General features: G+C 44.1%; 1 protein-coding gene across 9 annotated transcripts in view; it reads right to left on the bottom strand.

Annotated features, from left to right (window-relative positions):
* The window catches only part of LOC100642212, a 76,523-nt gene that overhangs the window by 10,490 nt on the left and 40,459 nt on the right, over positions 1-25,574 (bottom strand). For 8 of the 9 annotated variants that reach the window (XM_003397311.4, XM_012311246.2, XM_012311247.2 and 5 more), the window contains 2 exons: positions 18,867-19,051; positions 17,783-18,064 (listed from right to left, as the gene is read on the bottom strand). In XM_003397311.4, the coding sequence (XP_003397359.1) occupies positions 17,783-17,977 (195 nt within the window). In that variant the 5' untranslated portion in view covers positions 17,978-18,064; positions 18,867-19,051. The remainder of the gene's footprint in view (positions 1-17,782; positions 18,065-18,866; positions 19,052-25,574) is intronic. The other variant, XM_012311251.2, reaches the window with a different exon arrangement.

A 25,574-nucleotide genomic window follows, 5' to 3' on the forward strand; every position in this document is an offset into this window, starting at 1 on the left:
TCCATTCGACGATGCAAATCAGCCTGGCTTAGCCTAGATTTGTCACGTATCATCGATACTTTCAGACCTGTCAAACGCATTTAGCGCGTTTCATCGCGGATCATCCGGGAAAAATTACTTTCTCCGGCGCTCTCGCAAGAAATCGATGCTTTTTCGATTCTTTCGTAGTTTCAAACGAACGAAACGTGCAACAAGTCACGCGCTGCACGAATAATACATTTCGTTTCGATTATCCTTGTAATTTTCGTCGGACTAGACGCGAAGATTCTTTCGAAATTCCACGTTCGAGAAATCGCCACGAGTGGCGCGAAAGTTTCTTAGAATCGGCGGAAAATATTTCGCTGGAAGTTTACATTCGCCTTTTTGTCGATAAAATGTTGCGTTATAAAAGGCGCGTATTAAAACTGTAACAAAGGTTAAAATGAATATTTTAAACGAAAGGAATTATTTCCAATCTGTTCTTTACTCGATCACGAGTTCTAATTGTCAACCGAACGGGACACGAGCGTACGTACGATTTTCCCTTCGAATTTGCATTTTATTTCACGAAACGTAAACCCACCGTAAATCGTGTCCCCCTATGTTTTTTTTTTTTTTTTTACTGCTTCCTTTTTTTCGTTCGTCTCTTTTCGTTTTCTCTTTGTCGCTCGAGCATGGTCGCTCTATCGACTGCCGTATACCAGAGCGTTCGCGTAATTCCTTGAAAATTATTCTGCGAAATAACAATAGAATTTTACATGCAAGTAAAAAGAGGCAACTGAATACGTATTAATTCGTACCACGGTGTATTGTTGCATCGCAAAAGCCCCCGTTTCGTTTTGGTTGCGAATTATTTATTCCTTAACCCTTTAACCGGGGCTATACAGGTGCGAGGGAGAGACAGCGGGAGACAGGGAGAGAGAGAGAGAGAATTATCATGAATTTGTCTCCTCCTTCCCCTTTCTTCATTTTTCTGCTGTTTGTTTTTCCGTTTTTGTTCGCGGAAACAAATGTTTGCCAGCTATGAGTCGCATTATGGTTAGAGCGACGTGTATTATCGAAAACGTTGTCTGACAATTCCGCGTATCAAATCGTCCGATTTTTCACAACGTGCCCGAAACAATTCAACCAATTGCAAACGTCGAATTTGATTGCCGGTTACAGAAAGAACGTCGGATATTGCGCTTTTCCCTGGAAATAATTGCTCAGTTAAAGCGTTAATCGTTTCATACATCAAACAATTTTCCGTCAAAAGGAACCTCGAATATCCTGGCTCGCTCTTTGAAAATTGTCATTGCAACATTGATCACTCCACACGCGCAAATCGTTTTTAATCATAACGAGCATCAAATATCCTATTATTCTCGGGGGGAGGAAAAAATGTATTTTGTGCCGGTATGTATCGAAATGAAAAGCGGTACCAAAAATATCTACGTTCCATGCTCGCGTTCGTAAACAATTAATTACTTCGTACCAAAGGATGTAGAAATCTGGCCACCCCTGCACCATAGTTTGCCGACTAATGAATTTACAAATTACACACTGTCTTTCACAATCTCGTAGTCCTTTGCGTGAAGTAAAGTAATCAGTTAACTTGAAGATTGCAGGGGAAAAATTTGTCGTTTTTCAATACTTCTTATTTAGCTTACTTTCCTGTTTTTTTTTCGTTTGTTTGTTTGTTTGTTTGTTTGTCTGTCCTTAGTGAAATTTGATAAGCGAGATTTCACTCATTTCGCCGACCAGCTAGAAAGCTGAAATTTCGAACACGCTTTCATTTCCAATGACAACACAACATAATTTTAAAAAATCGACAACTTTTTTTTTAACGCTTTTTATTCACCTTACTTTTCCGCCTGTTTGTTTGAGCGGAATTTTTGTAAGCGAAATTTCACCCACTTATCGACCAACTAGAAAGCTTAACTTTGGAAACATGTACATTTTTAATGCTAACACGATACACGATATAATACTTTTCGGTTTGTTTGTTTGTTTGTCTATCTGAGTGAAATTTCACTCGCCTCGCGAACAGCTAGAAAGCTTTACTTTGGAAACATGTTCATTTTTGACGATAATACGATACAATTTAAAAAAAACTGACAAGTTTTTTCCGCCTGCTTCTCCGGTTTGTTTGTTTGTCTGTATGTCTGGGTGGAATTTTGTAAGCGAAATTTCACTCACCTCCCAGAACAGCTAGAAAGCTAGAAATTTTCAAGATTAGAAAGCAAAGAGTAAAACGCGCAAATTTCAAAAACTACAACAAAAGATTAGTTTTTATTTTAAGACGTGCTAGAAGGAAGAAAATAATTTTCCTAATCAGGTATCGTTGAATAAGTAATTGACCCTAATGACGATATACAGGGAAACCTGTATCATGTTGAACGCTCGCGGTAATCGTACACCAGGATTTCGTTCAATTGTTCAACTCGTACTATTTTAAAATATAAACCTAGCGTGCTCGTGTTGGTTCAGCTCCAAAGTTTCCAGAATTTTTACCCTTTCAAACACCCTCTATTCGATTAGATAAAAATCGCGGATTCGGGATTTCAGTCAAATATTCTTTCCACTTCGTAATCGTTAGGGAATTGTCATCCTCGTCATCGTTTAGAAATTCCTTTATCGGAAAAGTTCATCGAAGAGAACGGAAGAGAGAACCAATTTACCGATGCTGGTACCTAACTCATAATTTATGACTCGCAAAATTTTGTCAATGGTTACATCAATTCCGATGGCATCGACCGTTTAATAAAATTTCCGAACATTTGCTAAAAGAAAGACGCGGTAGGACGCAAACTGGTAGCAGGATCAAAGTATCGTGGAAAGGCCGGAGAAGCCGCGAAACATCTGGAAGCAGCTGCGTTTCTCGATTCGTCTGGCGCGCGGCGAGCGTATCGCGATCGCGGAAGAATAGTTTCCCATGGAAGAAGCCGAGGAACTCTCAGGTACGAAAGAGTGTCTGGCTCTCGGCCCCGCCCAGTCAATAGCCTGAATATTTAATGTTAGAAGTTCCGTATTGATTTTCGCGATTTTTACGTCTCCGCAAATAAGGCCGTAAAAGACCTAACGCCGCCGTGTCTGTTTCTTAGTGTACGTACGTAGTGTATACAGTTTCCTTGCAAACGCACACGTGTACACAAACCTATACACAAACATTCACACGTACGTATAAACGCATATACACGAGCGCGAAGCAGATCAAGTGGGGAGGGGGGAGAGAAAGACCAAGAGAGAACGAGAGAGAGAGAGAGAAGAGAGAGAAGAGAGAAAGAGAGAGAGACGCGCGTTACTTTTCAGTGCCAGCTATATAACGCTTTTTATTATGCCGAGCCGCTTTTATGGGGAAATACTGCGATGAAAAAAGAGGAAGACGTCGAGACGCGCGGGGGAGGAAGGAAAGGGCAGAAGAAGAAAGAAATTGCACTGCCCGGGTTTCATATCGAGTCATTACGATCCCCGGGCACTTTCACCCCCCTCCCCCCCTGCCGCCACGTCCCGACGTCGAACCCGCGCCTACCCACCCCACGCACCCACCCATCCCAGTTGCAGACCCCTCCTTACCCACCCCTCCTCATACCACCTCATCCCTCTTCGCCCTTCCTCGTTTCCGCCGCCCACGACGTCTTCTCTGACATTAAACTTTTTATCGTGCATAACGGGGTGCTTCGTCTTTCGCCCGGGAATATAAAAAAAAATAGCAATAAAAAATAAAAGAAAGAAAGAGAAAAGGAAGGAGAAAGGAGGATGGGTGGCCCGGAGAAAGGAAGGAGGAGGAGGAGGACGACGAGGAGGAGGATGGGGTAGGAGGATGAGGGGTGGGTAGGAAAGAGGAGGACGAAAGGAGGATATAAATGGACGGGGCCGATGGTGAGCGACCCCTTCCTCGGAGACGGGGGTGCGCCGCGTCGAATTTGTCGATTCGCCGGTTTTCTCTCCCCGGCGTAAAAGCTTGGCAGACGCAATCGATTGTACCTACGTGTGCACACCCCCGTGGGGCTGACGCGGACCCGACCGAGGGGGGTGGTGGCAAAGAAGCACGGAATGATAGCCGACGTATCGTTGTTGATGTTAACGCTGCCTTACGGTTATTTATTGATATGCGCGGCCTCGTTGCCTCGCTGCAATAACGCCACGTCGCGTCGGCACGAGCCGCGAGACGCGACTGTCTCTCGCGATCGTTGCGAATTTTTCACCCCTTTGGTCGTTTTGCCTTTGCCATTCGCCGTCTCGACCAGCCAACCTTCGCACACGCTCTTTCGCCGTTCTCGTCTCGCCTGGATATTGCCACGGACTTTCGACGAAGAACACGAAGAGGCTTTCGTTCGAAGAGACGGTAGTTAGCTTTTTTTCTAGCTGCCGAACCTTTGGAGACTTCAACGCCTCCTTCGAAACACAGAACAAGCGCTTCCATTTTTACGAAAATCAACAAAAACATATGTCACACGCGGAGTAGACTTTTGCTTAACTGGCCTTTACGACACTGAACCTCTCTGATCGAACAATCGAAGATATACACCGACTATCGTTTACCGGTTGACGGATCAACAAACACGCGATGATTTTTCTGCTGGTCGGTCGTTCTCCTCTCCATGAAAATGTGATCGGTTTAAAGCAGGACCGGCTAACCGACAGTGTACACAGTTTAGCGTATTTCAGTGGCGACGCGAGATAATGGAAACGCGTGTGGAAAGAGCACCAAACCTGTTAAAGTAATATTTAGAAAGCGAAGGTTCGCTTCTGCGACTCGTTCATTGTCATTACCAATGCTGGAAAAATAATAAATGCGAACGCTGCTTCACCGTGTAATCCATATTATTCCCGTTTAACGTCTGAGAAAGCGTAACCGGGACGTTTTCTACTTGTGACGTGCACGTCGGAAGCACGTGGCAAACGAGTCGATGATTCTCCAACGAGTAATTCTGTCGGTTAAATATCCCGCTCAATGTTTCGACTAAAATATTCAAATACCGTGGAACGGTGGACAAAGAGGCAGAGAAAGTTAGTCGATGTGTTTGCGTTTGGAGGGTTGGATCGTCGAAGAAGGGTAGAGCGGCTGGTTGAAGAAGACATAGTTTTTGATCGAGCGACCAAATATGACGCACGGTTTGTGGCTGTCGTCCGACGCAAGGGGCATTCGCTCGCTACGAAGTTCATTAGAAAAACGAGATTACCGGCCTCTGCCTGTAGTTACGTAATTCGATCGATAGTTCAGGCGTTTCCCGTTTCTGGCGACCGACGAGGAGAAGCAAAAGGGGAGAGATACTGGAACAGACAGCGCAGGAGGAGAACGAAACGGAAGGGTAAAAAGAAATTTGCGGGCGCGATGGAGGTAGGTGTGCCCTTGAAAAAGGGACTCGTGGCCAAAAAATCGAATCTGCGCCTTCGAAACGCGTGCACGACGTTTCGTTTCGTTTTGTAATATCGAGGAGAGTGTAGGAAGAGAGAGAGAGAGAAGAAAAAATACTGACAAGTTGTTGGAAGGGATCGGAGCAACGAAATTAAATCCAATTTCGCCAAGGACTTTTTTCGTGCATCTCCTCCGCACACTTTTCTTTTTTTCCACTTTTCCAAACTAATCTCGCGTTTCGTTAAAACCATTGCACGAAAGAGGTTAATGAGCCTGTAACTGAACGTTTCGAAGTTAAAAGGACTTTTATAAAACAAGCTAAACGGTCTAGACAAGCTTGCTGAGTTGCCACCGAATTTCCTGCGAGAAGGAAATAAAAGAAAATAGAAAGAAACATATAGATCATGCACCGTTTCCGAAGCAATCAGAGTCCACGACACAATACATTCTTATCGATCAACGATTGCACAATGTTGATAAAAAAAAATGTCTCTATCAGTCTGTTCCTGCGAGGGAATTTTCAGTAAGTTTGTTACGACGTAGCAGGTAATTTAGATTATTGGTCACATCGGAAAGGAAAGATATGACGAAATGTAATTAGCGCAAACGTCTCTAACGATCGAGGAATCGATGCAACGTAAAAGAAAGAAAAAGGAGAGAAAAAAAGAAAACGAAGATGGGTCTGAAAGGGCGAGAGCCTTGGATCGAATCGAAGTTCCCGTCGTGACGCTGAAAGTGATCGTGGAGCGAGGTCGACGACACTCGCGAAGCAGCCGGTTGTCGTTTATATTAGCGAGAGTCCATCCAAACAGATTCTCTTCACACACGCATACACACACACACAAAAAAAAAGAAAAAAAAAGGAAAAAGAAACGTCTTACGTAATTCCATAAATAACGCATACACACGACTATCTCCCGAGTTCATCGTATTGCATCGATGAATGGAGAGCCGAAATCAGTGAAAACCAACACGTTCGCCTCGCGAATGCTCCAACGTTTGTGCTGCTTTCGACTTTAGAACCTCGTAGGCGTTGCGCAATTTCGTTGGATTCGGTATCAATCGTTCGAGTTCTTTTTCATCCAGTCGAATGCAACTATATGGGATCGTTAACAAACTGGCTCGTTGCGTGAAATTACGTAACCGTTCTCCAGCAACAAAATCGAAGCGAAACACGCGAGGCGTGCGAACTGGTCGAATGGTAGCAAAGTATTAGCAATTTGTACGACCTACTCAGTCTACCGCGTTCCAAAGAACGTTATTAGATTATCGGGGAACACGGCACGGCCATCTCTATGTAGCGTTACAAGTTCGCCTGGTCGCAGCTGTAACGCGGGACCAACTGGTGGCATAACGCGTTCTAGGTCGAGGGAAGGATCGTAACCGACGAGTGAACGAATTCTGAGAAAGCGGCCGACCGTGAAGGCCAGGGCCGTGACAAAGCGAACGGTGAAATTTTCGAATTTTCACCTTGGTCCTGCTTCCGTCGAGCGACGCGGAATATACACAGGCGCACACGAGCTAGACGCTGTCTCTGTGATATGATATCACAGGAGGAAAGGGAAAGGCCGCGGCTGCTGCGAGAGAAGGGAGGAATAGAGAGGATAGATAGGAGGGTCACGACGACAAAAGGGACAATGCTGCGGATAGAGACAGAGAGAAAGGAGGATGGAGTAGCGGAGGCGAATGAAGGCAAAGCGAAAAAGAGATAATGAGAAACAGCGTGCTAGAGTAAAAGGACGGGGGGGGGGGGCAGGGAGGAGTAGAAATAGTGCTGCAGCGAGGGGAGAAAAAGAGGCAAAGTCAAAGAGCGAACGTGGGAAGGGTAGGAAGAGGAAAGAAAGAAAAAAAAATAGAAAAGAGGGGCCAGCGAAAAATGATAAAAAAGTCAGGAGGAGAGAAAGGATAGGGCGAAGGAAGATTGAAGCGGAAAGGGGAACGGCAGAATTGACGGCGAGGGAGAGAAGGAAAAAATGGAAAAGGAGAGGTGCAATGGGAAAGGGTGCGAGGAAGAAAGGAAGAGCGAGGGAGTCAAAGGGAAGAAAAAGAGGGAACCGGAATCGAGAAGGAGAGAAGACAAACGCAATTGTCCGAGGTGAGTGTGTGTACGCTCCGAATGTACATCCCAGTTCAGAAGTATTAGGATACTTATCAGGGCCTAAATAAACTCGGAAAATTATTAGGTAATTTTCAAAACGTTCGAGAATTCGTTATTTCGTTCTTAACGTTAGATCGGAAAGGTCCGGTATATCTGATGTTAGAGTAATAAAATTTGATGTAACAAAGCGAAAACTCTTTCCTCGTCCGTGTACCGCGTCTTTCGATCGCCACTCTTTTTACAGAGGTAGTTTCAATCTCCGAACACGGACTATTTTGCGGTACGTTACACGTTGTCATATAACATATTACAATTATAGTTGGAACATGTTATTGTCTTAAACCATTAGCTCGCAACTTTTAAAAAACGAATAAGTAAAGTTAAACTCTATAATATAGTAGTAGCTTTGTACGTAATACAGTTTCCGCGGTTGTTTGATTAATTCGGACCTCCTCGTAGTTTCGGGCTATGTTGTTCATGAAGCGTTAGTCGGACGTGGATGCTTTATGGTCTAACGCGTCGAACGAGATAGCGATTGCTAACGGTTCGGTTAATTTCCTAACGATTTTTCGAGTTTACTCAACTTTTCATACATGTGCCAATACTTATGAACGGGAGTGTACGTACGCGTCTCCACTTGCTCGCGCCGTATGTATATGGGGCTTGCGTGTCTCCACGATCGCAGTGGCGTAAGGAACACGCCGATCTCTACAAAGTAGAACGTAGTCACGCGCTGATTTTCTAATAACCCAGCGAGATTTCATTGATTTGTAATCGTCACGCTCCAACGACTTAACAACCGAGGAAACGTAAGCGCGACGTTGTCCGACAGATCGAGAGGAACAAATCGCACACGTGTGTGAACAACGTGCGATTTATTCGACCGATTTCGAAAGTTTTTGGAAAATTCGAGCAATGCGAAGGCCGATCTCGCCCGGCACATTGCTCGATTCCTTTGACTGGTTACACGTTTGCCTCTCTCTTCCAGGGAAAAACCAACGAGACAACGTTCCACACCCGATCCTAAGCGCCTTTCCAACGTTTCACGTAGTACTACGTGTTCCCTGCTCGACTTTGATAGCCAATCGCGCGAAAGATAAGGCGAAACCACGCCTTCTATAGCGAAATGTTGCTGAGATATACGATTAAACGTCAATGCGCACAGAGTGCCACGTTTCGACGATTAATATAATACAGCGCGATTGACTTCTTCAACTTTCGTTATTAGGCTTAACGACACCACCCTCCGCACCATGAACAATGCTTTCTTCCAGATCGCAGAGATGAGTTTTATCGACGCATCTCCACCATTAATATCTCGAATCAAGCTCTTTTTACCGCTTTGTCGTGCCACTTTGCAGATCGAGTTACCTCGTTATAACGCGATCTACCGACTATCCCGTTACGCCAACTTTATACCACGGTCAAGCACAATCGCTATCTTTGACAAATGTAAAATTTTAGTCTTACGACCTGTGCTGTGTGCTTAGACCTGATTTAACGAATTTGCGGTACCACGAACTTTTAAATTCCTCGCAGCAGTTTTCCACAGCTCGATAGGCGAGATCCTGTGACAAACCTCGGAGTTTCCAAACGGTCGTACGAAGACCAATCGAAAGATCCCCACGACATAACTCCTAACCTCTCGAATTCCATCGGGGTGTTACATTCCGGCACCTCCGCGCACATCTTTCTCGCGTATCACTGGCTTTCGGTTCTCTGAAAAGCGCAACGCGCAACGGATAAAAGGATACGAGGAACGTTTCTGTCTCGAAATAAGCAACTCGCCGACAGAGTGAGAAATCCAAGAACGAGTAAGAGGTTCGCGAAAGCGAAAGGTCGTAAATTTTTCTGCTCGAACGAACAGTGACATCGTTTAATAAAAGACGAATAGAATATGCGTAATGCTTTCTCGCTCTGGTATTAGCGATTCTGACGTGTTATGTGCTGCTCGGCCGATCACTTTATAATTTGCCGCTATTTCCAGCCTGTCGCCCGTTCTCCGTGTTCTTTCTTGTCCCGTTCGAGAACAAAGTCAAGCCGAACGGTATACGCGTCTCGCAATAGGCCGGCACCGAACACGTCGCCTGTCTAAAGACAAAACTATATTATCGATATTAATGGTAATATTAATAACAATAAAAGTATATTGTAGCATTAAAAATGTTGAAACGGTGCGCTTTAGAACCGCGATTATACCTCGAAACAGACAAGTTAAATCGCCATCTATCTGTAAATCGCTTCACACGTCGCGAAACCGTTTAAGTATCGTGACAACACAGCTGACTGTGTGCGAGTACACGCACGCTACTTTTGTGCGTAAATACATTCAAAAATCGCAATCAATCAATCGTAATCAATCTATCTCCTCCAATCACACGCGACGAGAGCTAACATGATTGGTTACACCCCTTGACCGAACGTGAACCTTTCGCTCGACACTATATACACATATACTCGTAATTCGAGATCGCTACGACGAACGTCGTTTGTTGTTTGGAACACGTAAGCCGAGGTTCTCCAGAATTTCTATATGGCTATATGTTGACCGAACTTTTGTACTGACGATCGATAAGATTGCACATAAGCGAATCGTCGTTCTTTATTCTTGATGTATTAAACGCAAGAGCGTTTCCTACCGTCGGTATTAATATCAATTTTACCGATACTTAAAATTCCTACGCCACTGCGCGGTAATTTTCGTATGGAAATAGCGAACAGAAATAACATTCCTGAATATTCCTCGAAAGATTAGAGGGAATACTGTGAAAAATATTTCGACGCTCTATCAGAGATACGAACGTAGGTGATTCTGTTCATTATGCAATTAGACCAACACTCGTTGAAACCCATCTGCTTTCGTAAATACCCTCGGTTGAACGAGTTTGCCGGATCAACTTCATAAATCGAAATACAGAAAACAAGTACATTTATAAGAATAACTCGTCTCTTACGATAATGAGCATTGATTTCGCAATAATCGTGTCTAGTGATAACATGTAATAAAGTAGAGGAGTATGCAAGAAGATGGAAAAGCTGCGTGAAAAGCAGAGTTGATCGAGCTAACTGCCGAGAGAGCTGGAATGACGTTAACATCTGACGTTTATTCAAATAAGTTGGACGAACGATCGATTAGGATATTTACGCGGTAAAGAACCGCGTGAGGGCATAAATTTTTGTAAAATACAGTTATCCGTGGGAACGGTGCTCGGATCGCGTGCGAGCTGAAATTGCAAGTTTCGCCGAGGCGTGGAGTGGATCGGTGAATCCCGAAGGGCCAGCGAATAGGTGGCGCGATTCTTCGTCATCGCGAAGCTTGGTCTGCGAATTGCTACGTTGAAACGTGGCTCGCGAGACGTCGCGACAGCTGCGACAATGTAGATGTACGCCAATAGGGGCCGAGGGAAACGAGCAAGAGCGAGATCTAATGAAAAATATTAAACTCCGAGACACGAGTAAAACAAATTAATCTTCTACGCCACTGCTGATGGTATGAGAGAGAAGGAGAATTGGTTTTGGCTGTGTGTGTGTTTGTGTGTGTTTCGAGGGAAGAGAAGCGTGACTCAGTGTGAACGCAGACGACAAAAGAGAGAGCGAGAGAGAGAGGGATGGAGAGAGAGAAAGCGAGAGGAAGGATGGGGAAAAAAGTACTTACGCCTGTACGAAAATATCGATTATATTTTTTTACGAGTTCACTCGCTTCGGCGGGTGTTAATTTCGTGAAACGACCTTTTCCTTCGCCACGCGTCGCTCGTAAAATCCCATTAACACGTGCGAGAGCACTCGGCCTCTCTGTCTCTCTGTCTCTCTCTCTCTCTGTTTGCTACTCGCGCTTTCGCCATCCTCTTTCTTCGTCCGTCCGGTTGTCCCGACGCGCACCGGGAGAAAATTCAAGCGCGCGTTTCCCACCCGGGCTTTTGAAGAATCACCAACGCGCCGATTTTCCCCGGGGTGTCGGTGAGACCGGCTGCGTTTTCACTACTTTCTTTTTTTTTTCTTTTTTTCACGCCGGTGTCACCGAATTTCGACCTCCTTTTTCTCTTCGTTTCATTGCCGGCAACGCGTCGTTTAATGAACGCTTTGTTTACCTGCTCGTCGGTGTTAATCGAGTCTTTGTCGAGCGCGTGCTCCAGGAACGAATCTCTCGTCGAACAAATCTTTTCTATTTATGTTTGCACGAGTGGGTGGATCGTGTGTGCTCTGACCGGAGAAGCACGATCTTTATTCCGTGGCATTAATTAACGTGTTCATTGCGTACGACGCGAATCCAAGTTGCCGTGTGGCTTTAACTTACGTACAACCCCGTTCCCATGAGTATTCGTTTGCTTAGCACGATTTAAATAAACTTACAGAATCATCAGGAAATTATCGAAACGTTGGAGAATTACCGTCTCACTGGAAACGTTAAACCGGCTAAAGAACGAGTACATATACATGTAACATCGTAATGATCAGACTGTAGATACTTGTGCATTTATATAAAACTATGAATTTATGGAAAACCGTACAGTATACGTAGTAATATATAAAAGTACAGAAAATATCCACGGTAAAGTATTCGTAATTTACAGCTGATTTTTAATTCTTAATAAATGAAACGAATCTCTATCTAAGTTTTGTTCGTTCAGTGGCGCCCATAGAAACATAAATTTCCATAAAAATCCGCAGTCTGGTAATAACAATCTCCATTTGCTATAACGAAGCGAATCTTTCTCTTGCCTATAGATCTATCGTCTCTTTCCATTACCATTGCGTACCGTTGCAGATATTGAACGATATTACGATGCAACAAGGAATTGATTATTACTGGCGATCGTTTTCATATCGCGATATCTCGCAGCAAATCGCATATGTAGATTATTTTCGGGCGAGCGTCGCGGCCACGCTCGACTGTTGGCTCACGGAATAAAGGCGTACTATTATTTATACAGTTAGGAAGCGGCGCGTCGTGTTTTTTAGAACACAGGATGTCCGGGTTTAACGACCCTGGCACCTGGCAACCCTTCTGGCACGGCATATAATTACCCGCGAGGCACACGGTGTTGTAATGTGCATCTCCTGTTGGCGGGATAGAACCTGAGAACACGCGTGGATATCATCGTCACGGTCGCAGACCGCGAGGAATCTCACTGTCGTTTTCTTTGCGTTTCCGCGCCCGCTTTGATCGATAGACCGACCTCGATTGTCGGTTCACATAGTGACCAACGATCGAAAAATTGTGGCAACGATCGAACCGAACAACCGCCAGTTGACTAGGTTCCCAGACGATTCGTAGTTAAAGTGGCGCGATCCTTTACCTTCTCCCAGAGATCTTTGAGCGGCGACTTCCAACGACTTGGGACTCGTCCAACCTTGGGATTCGTTTCGCGAAATTGATTTCCATCGAGCTCGAAACGTCGAAACGAAAGTGAAGGTCGGTCGATCGAGGTGTTAGATTTTGAACGTCACACCCTGACTGGAATACGCGAGAGATCGGAATATACTTAGGTTTCGTGACGAGTCGGGAAATTCAGTGAACGGTGAATTTCGCATAAATGAAAAATGAATTTAACCTAGAAACTATTCGGTATCTAGTACGGAGTATACATAGAATCTGGTCTATAGGTGAAAACTGCTTTTGAAAAAATAGGTCGCGATGCGGTTAGCCGGCACGGCCATCCTTGAGCGTATCGTTCAGCGATTTTAACGCGAAAGTTTACAGAGATGAAAGATCGCCGGTGGAAATTTCGCTGGAATTTTTCATTTTCATTTCATTCGATCGCCTTGCCAATAGCATCTTTTTCATCTTCGAGCTTCTCAAAGAATATAAAGGAGACTCGGCTCGGTGTCGCGCCTATTCCGGAGAACTCGAGGTTAACGGAACGTTGGTCGTCAAGAAAAACCATCGGCCCAACTGTTAAACGGTATTTTTATGAAACCCTGTTTCCCATATGGTCCCAGATCGGAAAGTGCTTAAGACGATTACTATAATATCGCACGTATCATTTTCTTATAATACAACGTTCCAAATGAGATAATAACCGTTCAACGTTTACATAATCATCGGTTGATTTTACATGTTTATTTAAGTCTGCCTAAGTGTTTATACCGAACAGGGGTATACATCTTAGCTGTCGAAGAAACGAACGAATTCGCTTTTCTTCTGTTTGCACGTGTTCGTCGCGAAATCGATATTTTTTCCGTCGACGTGTCTCGAGGATTCAACTTGATGGTGTTTCTATGGCAGTTACGAAACGCACCTTATCTCGGCCAGTCTCTCTAACGAGTTTAACGACGTGCACAGGCATATCGTATCGGTGGAAATCGTCCTGGGCTTTAAAATATTCACAAAACACGGACATCCATTCATTTAATAACAATAGTCGGAAATCAAGCTGTCTGCATCAGGGATCGTCGGGTCCCGGCACTTGAAATCGGTTTATTTTACGAAAAAGACGACCTCAGCTGCCACGTGCAAAGCCAAAAGCGTTACATCGAACAGCAATCGATATTTAACCTCTCACCGGCGGCGATCGTGAAAACGAACAACAAGGAAGTAAACGCACCACCGTCATAAAACAAACCACAACATTGTAGCACGACTGATGTTACATTTTGATCGCACCACCGCCTCTGTCGTTTATATTTCAATCTGAACGAGTATTTCCACCTACGCTGTCATTCGCGTATATCTTGCCGTTCGTATTTTCCGTAGTCTTTCTCGCAAAAAAAAAAGAAGAAGAAGAAAAAAGGAAAAAGGGTAGAAAAACGTGACAAGTCTCTCGCTAAAGTACCTCGCCGCTTTGACCGGCTATCGAAAAATAAACGCGTCTATCTTTTGATTTATCTATCGAAAATACGTTCTACGAACTGTCGAGATAAGATTTTTCGAGAAATTTCGAAATTTGCGAAATTTCATACTGTAGAGATAATAAACTCGTTGCTAGATGCTTACGGAGTTACGGGGAAAACTAATGAACTCGTTAATTGACTTTCCAATCTCTCGGATATAATAACAACTTTTTTAATTCACAGGTGCACTATTTTTGAATACGTGGTGTTCCATCGCTATCAAAAACGAAATATCATCAGGCAAAACAATGGAGAAGAGGGAAAAAGCAACTTCTATTTTCCCTCCCCGTTCGTGATCGCATCTACGATCATCGAGCACACCTGGATACAGGTGGCAGAGGCTAGGGGAGCAGCTGTCTGTAATTCCTGACCTTACGAGCCGCGATGGGATCTGGACAGTTCAACCAACCACTCTAGTCGCGTGACAAACGTTTCGAGTAATTGCGAACACCTTTATTCGAGATCGGAAAGTGCATTTGAAATCGAAGACGAACCGTTCATACGGAAAGAAGGAATTTCTTCTGGAACGAAGAAACCGATCAACGTAAATTAAAATGCTGCGAGAATTAAAAAACGAAAGATGGAAAGCCTAAGAGATCGGATCTTAAATCGAACTTGTGAAACTTACCGAAAACGAGTGAAAATTCGAATTTCGAGATTCTTTTTCTTCGAGTTTCGTACAATTCGAAAGATTTCAGAAACTCGTAAGACGGGACCCTTCGTAATAATTTTCGCTACAGTAATTTAACAGCGGTATAGCGATTTTCCTTTCGTAAATCGCAGCGACTCTAAAGCTACGGTAAGTCGAAGATTTCAGTTCTCCCCTTGACATTCGAATTACGCAGGTTGAACCGTATTTCTGTACGGTGGTGTACGTGGGAAGAGAGGCATGGGTGGACCCGCTGGTTACACGTTGGTGTCGTTTTTGATCCCGAGGGGTGTCTCGAAGAGTGCGCGCACTCGTCCGCGCGTTGGCTTTTGTTTTCCGGCGCGATGACGCGGCGGCGGCGGCGTCCGCGCGACATCACCCTCTCCTCTATTTCTCGTTGTGTGTGTTGCCGGTTTCCCGCGCGGAGCGGCGCGGCATCGCGACGCGCGCGCGACCAAGCCTCCCGGTGTGTACGAGGCCGAAAAGGAACGAGGAAAAAGGCCGCGCGCGTCGGCGTCGCTCGGTGGCGGCATTCTAAATTTAGGAGGAAGTATTGATTTTACAATTTGGACCCCTCCCAAAGTAAAAAATAAACCAAGCCAAACGTACTCTACTTTGATAGAGTGCCTCTCCTCTGCGCGGCTCGTTTCGACGCACAGCCGAGACGGAGATACAAAAAGGGAAACATGGAAGGGGTGGCGGCGAGCCGTCGGGCTCGAAAGAGAGGGGGTGAAACAGCCCCCGCAAAAAGGGGTGGGAGAGGGGGGAAGAAAAGAAGAAGATAGCGATTGCCAGGGAAAGTGAGAGGGTGAGAGGCTAAGGGGGCGAAACGAAGCACAGCGGGAGCAAAGCTAGAGCGAAAGAAGAAAAAGAAAGACAGAAACGAAAAAAAAGAAAGAAAGAAAGAAAGAAAGAAAGAAAAGGGTGGAGGTGGAGGTTGGTTGAACGGGAGTCGGCTGGGGCCGAAGGAGAACCACCGTTCTTTCTTCGAGGGGGTGGGGAACAGAGAGTGGCGAAATACCGTAGTTCTAGCCTGGTAAGAAACAAAGAACAGAAAATTGATCGTTTGTTAAGTTTTATGTTCCCCGGGGCAGGCGAGGGTGGTCTGCCGCCCCCACCCTTCTCCGTTGACTTTTCCTCTCGCTCTATCGTTCGTCCTCGGCTTCGTCGGCCGGCTCGTCTCGTCTCTTTTCACCCGCCTGGCGACGCGCAATAAGACGAATCGAGGAAATTCTCCGCCCGGCACTGCGCCGCCAACCAAGAGGTGGGCACGCAGAAAAACCTACCAAGAGAAAGAGAGAGACAGAGAGAGAGAAAGGGATAGGCGAAACGGGGCTCGGCAGAGAACCGATAGAGAGACACGTGTATGAGGAAAAACGCAAGGGGATGAAACGGATGAACGCTATCGTCCAAGTCAATGGAAGCTGGACGAGATTGGGTCCTCCCGTTGTCGTCTACTCGCCAGCTTTTTCCACTCTCCAAGGATGGAGTTTAATTACGGAAAAACGCCTTTCTAGAACTGGCAATTTTTCTTTTTATTTTTTCTTTTTTTTGTTTTTCTTTCGAAAAACGTACAATTTCTTTCCGGAATCGCACTCCGTTTAACTGCGAACGATGACGATTTCAGTCGCAACCGCTTAATCCGAACCGATTTTTCTAACGCGATTTCGATTCGTGAAACACCTTTTTTGATCCTGGTTTAAGGGTATGGAAAAAGAAAGAGGAAATGTAGCCGGTATGTGTGTGTGTGTGTGTGTGTGTGTAGCAATTTAGGCGAAAAAAGGGCGGAAAACTGTGTATCCAATTTACGGAAAGTGAAAATGGAGTACTATGCGTTTCGACGATGATACAATGCACCTGTAACGCGTTAAACGACGCAGAGCGAACGAGCGTGTGCCTCTAAAACATTTCAAAGCATAAAATAGCTGAAACCGAACGCACGCGTGGAAAAGGGATTTTAAAGGGAATAGAAGGTTATCGAGTTGGACCAAGGGCAGAGTTTATCACCGTTAAAGGGCTACGGATCAGCTATAACAATTATTCTTTCGGTTTAACATCCACGGATATTCTAACGAATTTTCCCTTTCCAAAATATCAGCTTTTTCATGTACGAGCGGATTTTAAATTTTTCATCAGCTTGTTCAGCTCGCCCAGTATAAAGACACAAAACGTGTCAAATATTAAATATTTTCACGTTTCCTGTTGGAATTAAGTGACACGTGTCAATTAATCCGCCAAGTTGAATCATTTATATAGAGTAAAATGTAAAATCCGATGGTAATGCGATAGTAACGAAGATTCTTCCGCGCGTTGCCTTTTCGCTACAAAATAAAACACGCGATATACTCGTCATACAAAGTTGATCAAGCTTACGTCAAACCAAATTTAATGGGAATGAAAGGGTTCATAACAAAAACGATCCTTGTCCATGATCCTTTCCCCCCAAAAAAACAATAAAACACTCCAATTGAAATTTAATATCAATCGAATTCTTTCAAACGATACATTCATCGTACTGTACGATTGCTGCAAGTGTCTTTGCAATTATATCAGAATACGATTGTATTCGATTAATTTACCAACTTTATCCAATTAAATTACAAAAGTTGCTGATCTTTCGATAGACGATAGACGAGTTCCTACGAAAACGATAAATCGTTTTTCGTAATATCGATCGCACGGTGCCGCGTGTCTCGCTTTTGCCTACTAAAAATTCGAAAGATTTAACAAGGGTTGTTTTCGTTTCGAAGCCGATTAATTTCATGCATCGCGAGATATAATTTGCCACGTTGAACCGATGAATTCGCGGAAATTCGCGAAGGTTCGTCGCCGCACGTGACAAAAAGGGCAACGCGAGGGAATGTTGAAACGTGTCTTTGTTTACCTTGTGCGCTCTGAGAGTCTTGCCCTCGCAGGCTAAAGTGACGTCGCAATAAGCTTGTCGCTCGAGCAGCTGTGAGAACATGGTCTGTAGGTTGCTGTGATGGTATTTCCATCGTAGGCAATATTGTTGGGGGAACATGTTGGAGGATGACGTCGCGGGTGGTGTCGTTGCTGAACTGCCTCGTTGCTGAAGCATGCGCGGATCTGGCACCGCCAGCAGCTTGTCCAAGCCAAAGATCCGTTCTTGCGGTTCACCGTAATCCCACCGCCTTCCTTCTTCGTTCTGCAACATTAATCTCGGGTCAGGAAGATCGCAATTTTTGACCATTCCACGCAACGCTACTAGCTAAACCAGTAATTACACATTTCGGTCGAATAGCTGTAGATATCTGTCTCTCTTTCGAGGAATAGGTGTTGCTCGTTCGAAAGCAGGAATTAAAAAAGACGCGAGGTATCGAGTAACCAGCGCGGCGAACGTTGCGACAGATCGTGAAACGAATCTTTATAGGAAATTACCTTAATTACCAGGCAAAGGGTCGTTTCTACGCTGCACGATATACGCGTATCGCAATTTAATAGTCGATTTATAAGGCGATAGTTTTCGAGTTCCCACGATACTCGGCTCGGCGAGTACGTTCTCTGCTTGGATATTAATCGGCAAGCTTTCAGCGAGGAGAAGCTAAAAGAAAAGGAGGAATGGAAAAATCGGCGTGTGATAACTAACGACAATAATATTTCGATATTTTATTGGTAAAAAGCCGGCGTAAAAATCCGCAGTCTAATTACGCCTAAGAGAAAATTACGTTTGAAAATGACTGCACTACGCGATTCAATAGTACGCTGTAATTGATACGTTTCCTGTTAGGTCATTTTGTTCCGCGCATTTCCGCAACGTCTGGCAAGCGTAGTAGAACTGTTGCATTTACGACTTTTTATTTCTTCCGGTTCTACGTTAGTTCGATGCTACAGTTCGACGCTATTTACAACGCATCCGCGATGTAAATGAGAGTTGAGCGTGCAAACAGGGGACGAGGTAAAAGCTAACGTATACGCTAAACTTGCGTACGTTCGGAAAAGGTTCTTACAGAAGGTATCGGTCGATGCGCAGTCAGTCGACAGGCTCGTTCTCCAAGTCGAAGCAACCCGGACCTCTGTCAACCGGATGAATGCCTGCAACACGGTGGCCTTCGAAGCATTTACACGCGAGTCCGTTCGAACGTGCACCTCGATCACGGCTGCCCCTGACGATCCTCGGTCTCACGTGTTTTCTCTGTAACATGCGGATAAAGGGATTGGCCATCAGACAGAGTCGATCTGAGAGTGCAACGCGCTTTAAAAAATTCCATCTTCGCATCCGTTTCTCTCGAACAAAGTTACTTCGAGTTTCAGTTTCATTCACGAAAGGCTCGACTTGATTTACACATTAGTTATTTGATTACGCGTTAATCAAAGAAGACGATATTTTTGACGTGGCACGTCGTACAATTTATCGGTTACCGGAACACCGATCATCGGTTATGGGAACATCGGTTGATAGAAATACGATACTAAACCTTCAACCGTGTCTTCGTTTATGGAATTTACTATTTTTGTTAGAGATGAATAAATAATAATATCTTATATCTATGAGCGCTAAAACCAACTAAAATTGATCGGTCTTTGTTAACTCTTAGTTCTGCGAATATAAATGTTTCTCGTTAAGGTTCGATTATAGAATTAGATTCGAATCGTCTGGATCTAGTTCGATGAGGTTTATGTATCTCGCGTTTGTTTTTCTTCTCATCGCCCCTGCTAATTTCCATTAGTTTCATTTAGATCGATTATATTATATTCAGTTTGTACCAGTGGCCGATAGCTAGTTTTCCATCGTGTACCGATGACCGATAGAAACACCAGACGTGGCAACGTGTTTAATTTACAACTTCACCGAGGGATACGACCGACTGCTTTTATGAAGCAATTTGCTGCGATGCTTACTCGCTTATGACTTCGCTGGGCGGTTAAGTACAGAGGAAAGAAACTAAGAAATTCCGCTCTCGGAGAGTCTAATAATTGCTTCCTACCATCGTTTGTCTCGCAGCAACGATATTAATTGATAATTGAAAAACTTTCTGAAAAACAGATCGAAGGATTTTTGTTGGATAATAACCGCAAACGAGCGGCACGTGCGCGACTCGACGTTATACAGCAACGTGTTAATTACATTCGCAAAAATTCGGATTTTTGCGCGAATGTCCGCGATCCAGCGGTCGTCGATTCATCCTCTTTAAAAAAAAAAAAATATCATCGAAACAAGGACAAAGCACTTAAAAATCGCAATTCCTTTCGAAAATTCCAGGAATTAGATTAGAAAGTTATAATGAAGAACAGAATGCAGAACGAGGAAATAATTTCTGTTATGTCTAATCCAACGAGATTAGATTACTGCAGCTGAATTTCTTCTGCAGTTGTTTGAAAGATTGGAAACGAAGGGAGATCGATGCGAGGAACGGGATGATTTCGCGGGAGAAAGAAAGTTCCCGGGAAAACTGCGGGAAAAAGAAGTTTTCATTGCATTATCTGGAAACGATTAACGTGAGCCGCGTGTATCTATTAGCATAATTATCGAGAGTGACTTTGTAAAATCGTGAAAGTCGAATATCGACATTTAACTTTCATCGGCTTCGCCGGCCGCTCATGAAGTTCCATTAGAAACGAATCGGAAAGCTGATTTGGCGAATTTCTGATTAAAACTGGCGACGTCCAGTCACATGTGGTTATAATCTAATGGAGAAGTGACACGCGATCAATTGTCCCGTGTAACGTTGTTTATTTCGTCAATTAAATCCAGATTAATCTGCAATCTACAATTGTCGTGAATTAGAAAAGACACGGATTCCGATGAAGATTCGTGTCCGCGCTAAAAATTCAACGCCAATTTTTGCCGAATCTTCCAAGTTCGACCGAACTTCGTTTCGGGACTTCGTTTCGGAATTTGTGACTTTTTTAAAAAATAACATTCGTGTCATGAGGATATGACATACTTTCACGAGTTTATTGCATCGCAAGAGGCACCTTGAAATTTACCAACATTTAATAAAATTTCATTATTTACCAATAAATAATTGAATTTGTATTTGTAACGTCATCGCTGCTCTGTAATTTTCAAGGCTGATCAAAGTGGCTTCCGTGCGGCTTAATCGTCAACCACGTTAAAGAAGAGAACTTAGATTTCTATAGAAACGTGACTTGCCGCGTTCTTTATCTTATAGTCTTCACGCGTTATAAAACACATGTTACACGTTCCAAGCGTTTCAAAACGAAGTCCATCCTCTAATCTTTCTTTCTTTTCTTTTTTTTTTTTTTTTTTTTTTTTTCGTTGGAGTAAACTCGAAGAAAAGTAGGGAATAATTTTGAATGGAACGCGCATCATCCTCCGGTTTCCAGTCAGTAAACTAGTCAACGTATCTTATCGAGGACGGAGGGTAATATCTAAGGCAGAGAGTTTAGGCTGCACGCTCGACTGCGGTTTTAAAATTCCCCGCAGGCAAGCAAGCCACCATGGAACTCGTCTGTGGATCGTGGGAATCAATAAATTCCCCGTATCGGAAAACGCTGAGGGTACAATACGCGGAAAAATCGACAAGGCGCGAATTTGCACGAAATTACGACCCCTTCTCTCTTTCATCGTCTTCTCAATTTCGTACACCAACATATTTTTATCTCCCCCCCCTCTCTCTCTCTCTCTCTTTCTTTCTACACCCCTTTTTTTCATCTCTCATCGTATTACCAGTCTCCCTGTTCCTCCTACTGGATTCTCCTATTGTCTTTTTATGTCCTCGATCTCTCCTTCACGACCGGCCCCTCATTTTCTACACTTTTCTCTCCGTCCCCTTTCTAATTTTCATCTCTCGAATTCCTGCGTCACCACCGCGTCTTACCTTACATTCGCCTTTTTTTCCCTCTTGGCCGAAAAAATGCCGATGGCGCGTCAAAAGACCGTTCTCCACGAGGTAACCGGATGTCAAACATTTTTGTCGGGGCTGGAGGGCAGCCCGGTATTCAGGTCTCGTTACGTACACGGGGATAGCACACACGGACGAGGAGCGTAGGAAGCACGGGCGCGCGAAAACGATGCTCGCTCGGTAGCCTAGATTCCCTGAGATACTTTCTATTGTGTTTACGGTTCGGATTAGAGTACCTTTCGCCGTTGAGAAAATGCCCGACTCAACGGGACGCGGAAGAGCGCTGGCAAGCGGTGACCTTTTCGAAATCCGGATCAAATTGGGAAATCGGGTTAACCCCTCGCCGCCGGGACAACCGTCGCTCCTACGATCCGAGATAACAGCGACGAGCACGACGATCGTGACTGTCGTTTGCTAATTAACTTCCACGTGGATAGCGTTCGAACCAATTCGAACGTCGACAAGCGTCGAAACGTTGATCCGTATTCTTAGCATCGACGAGAATTCTCTATGGGTGCGAATCGAGTTTTAAAATTCGCCCGTCTCTTCCCTTTCCGTGTTCCGCCGCTAAAACTGCTAACATCTTTCGTCAAATTTTACGCGTCACACGAGTTACGAATTGTCGACGCTAACAAATTTTCTAGCGTTATGCGAGAAAGTTTGTTAATTAAAACGAACGAAACTGTTGCCTATGGTCGAATGGATCCGCGAATCGGCCGGTCATCGTATTTAGTGTAAAACCGTCGAATTATAGGAAACGAGAATTTGCGATCTATATGTATATATATATATGCGGTAACTGGTAGATTTACCGGTATTATTAGTTGTTTAATCGTGGTATTCGAGGGAACATTGGTAACCGATGATCCGACTAGAGCAAAGTGGAAAATCGTAACGTTTCTCGAACGAACCGAACGTTCGGAATTTAGAACAGTACGGTACATTCGATATGTTTGAAACACGCTCGTACCAACACGAGGCTCGGGTCTACTACGGTTCAACGAATAATTGTAGGAAATTTTTATTCGCGAAATACTGGGAATACTGAATTTTGATATTACTACGTATTTTCAAGAAAGTAATTAAAACCGGAAAGCCGAAATTAAAAGAAGAGCGTGGTACGCAGCTTAATGGCAGGGATGAGAAGCCCGATCTTAATTATAGTTCCTCTAAAACCACTCGGTTTCTGAATTAATAAAGGAAGGATTGGAACCAAAGAGAGTAGCCGAGCCTCTTCTCTTTTCAATTCCTTCCTAGAACGCGTTAAAATCAACGGCGCATTAATTCCGAGGTTCTCGTTAAGCCGATACCGATACTAATACACGGAAGAATCGTGGTGGAATTTTTCCGAGCATCGAGCCGGTCATCTTTTATTTTCTTTTTCGCTGGAGAAATCCGCGTGGTCACGACGACGACGATGACGACGCGGTGTTCTTTCGTTCGCAGGTTGCGAGCTCTACAAATTAATCGGAAGATTAATTCGCGAACGTTTCTCCAACTTTTGAAACGGTCGATGAGCCACTCGTGAATTCACCGAGCTTCTTCCGCCCCTTTTTTCCTTCGATTATTCCGCCGACCGAAGCGTTTATTGCTGCGTGGCGAACGAGCCGCGCCGAGTGGCCTCGTCGAGAGGCCAGAATACTGTTATAATTCACGTAATCGAACCGTTTACGCCACCGGCCACTGGAAAATCGTAAAAACAGTTGAACCGTACGCGCACTTGGTTATTCACCTGCCATGCGTTTCCCAAATCTCTCGATGCACCTCACTAAACCAGACTCGAATCCACGCGCGATCGTTTTAGCGTACACTGCGTCTCGTGGCGCGACTGTTTTTATACAGTTTCGTTATCGATCGACAGAAGATTAGAAGATTTATAATCCTAACGGTAGAAGTACTTGAAAAATATTGAAAGAATATGACAGCGTGAAAATTACATAATGAAGCAATAACATGGTTAAATCAACGCGAGACCGGCAGCGATAGCAAGATTTCTGCGTTCTATTCGAAGCTTCAGGGTTCGATTCTCGATATCCTTAGAATGTTATCGCGAGTCATTTTTCGCCTGAATTATTTAATATAACGTTTTAACTTGCCAATGTATTTACACGGTTTCAAGCGAATTCTTTCGAATATTAGGAGATGATTCTCTGTAACTTCAAAATTTCCCGAATTCAACGCGTATTTATCTTAACTACTGAAATAGCATTTTGGAGATACGCTCTCGGCTCCCAAAACACAGAGTACATTATTACATATAGCGGAGACGGATAACTACAATGGCGTCATTCATGGACAAAAACAAGAAATTTATGGAATATAAATATTATATTACATGTATAAAATATGCCAAGACCGGTTAGATAACACGGAGAGATATATAAGTATTTCACGTCTTTCGATATTTCACTCGATCCAAAAAATAAGAAGTGAGAAAAAACGCGTTAAAAAATTGAAGAGACGAATGTGTTTTTACGTACGTCAAAGTGAAAAAAAGAATTCCACGTGACGCGAATGATAAATACGAAAGTTTCTGGAACGAAGTAGCCCCGCGAGAGAAAGAGAGAGAGAGAGAGAGAGAAGAGACTCTTTGAAAGGCGGGAAAATTTTTCGATTCGTCTCGAAAGGCAGCGCAGGGAACCTCCGAGAAGTTTGAAAACAATAAATCAACGCGGAGGAAGCAGGTTTAATTAACCTTAAACGTCAGACAAAGGTATGGCGGATCTGAATTTGGAGCGAAAAAAAAGAAAATAGAAGAAGTTTTCTGGAAACTTTGCGGGCAACGATTGAAAGTAACTCTCAGGGATACTTTTGAATAGCTCCGGGCCAACGACAATCGGCGAAAGTTGAAACTTTGGCAGGCGGGAAGCCATGAAACTTCCAAGACTGCAATTAACCGTGGAACAACTAAAAGATAATTCGTAGGGCAAGTTAGCGAAGGAATTATTTTCTTTCGATAAAAAAAAAAAAGAAAAGAAGAAGAAGAAGAAGGTAAAGAAGGAAAGACACAAAGAAGAAAAAGTAGAGACCATCTAAAAGCGAAACTGTCGAAGTATGCGCAGCAGCGAGAGACGTCGTCGCGTCGCAGGGATTTCCGATAAAAATCTGTTCTTTCGAAAGGTCAAAGAGGATCTCGAGGAATTCTATGCTGACGTAACTGGTTATTATCGTTACAGAGGGCGTTTTATCAGCTGTTCGTATCACATTCGCGAGGAAAAGCGAGACGATGAAAACCGTTGGAACGTAGAGAAAATTTGCGAATGGTCTTATTGAAAATGCTTCGTTCCTTGAGCGTGACAGGTTCGACGCCCTTTTTATCGACTTCTCGCGTACCATCTTTCGCTTCCACGTTGCTTTTTCTATCGCGATACCGTCCCTCCCTCTTCCTTGTCCCTCCATCTCACTACGCTGCAAAGATCTTGCATATACGCGCAACGATAGTTGGGCATAACGGTTCCGCGGTCGCGAGTTACTGCACGAGAAGACAAGACGAGCGAAACAAGAACATTCCCCTCCCTCCAAGTACGTTCCGCCGACTCCATTTATTTTCTCGAAAACGGGTTACTCAGCTTTTCGTTATCACCGGCATGTACCATAAATTGATTCCACTTATCTTCCATTCACCGTGAGCTATTTCGAAACACGATTCTCCGAGAATTAGAGAATCTCCGAGAAAACAAAGCGAAGTAGATTGCAGCAGAACGAACTAGAGTGAATCAAAGCGAACCTAACGAAACCGAAATCAACTGGAACGAACCCGATCGTACAATTATTCTTTCGTTCCGGCGACGAAATTTCCATAGACCAGACACGACAGAAACGTTCCTTCCTCGTCGCTGGACGAATTTT

Source organism: Bombus terrestris, chromosome 8, assembly GCF_910591885.1.
Source record: "Bombus terrestris chromosome 8, iyBomTerr1.2, whole genome shotgun sequence".
In the NCBI taxonomy this organism is placed as follows: Eukaryota; Metazoa; Arthropoda; class Insecta; order Hymenoptera; family Apidae; genus Bombus; species Bombus terrestris.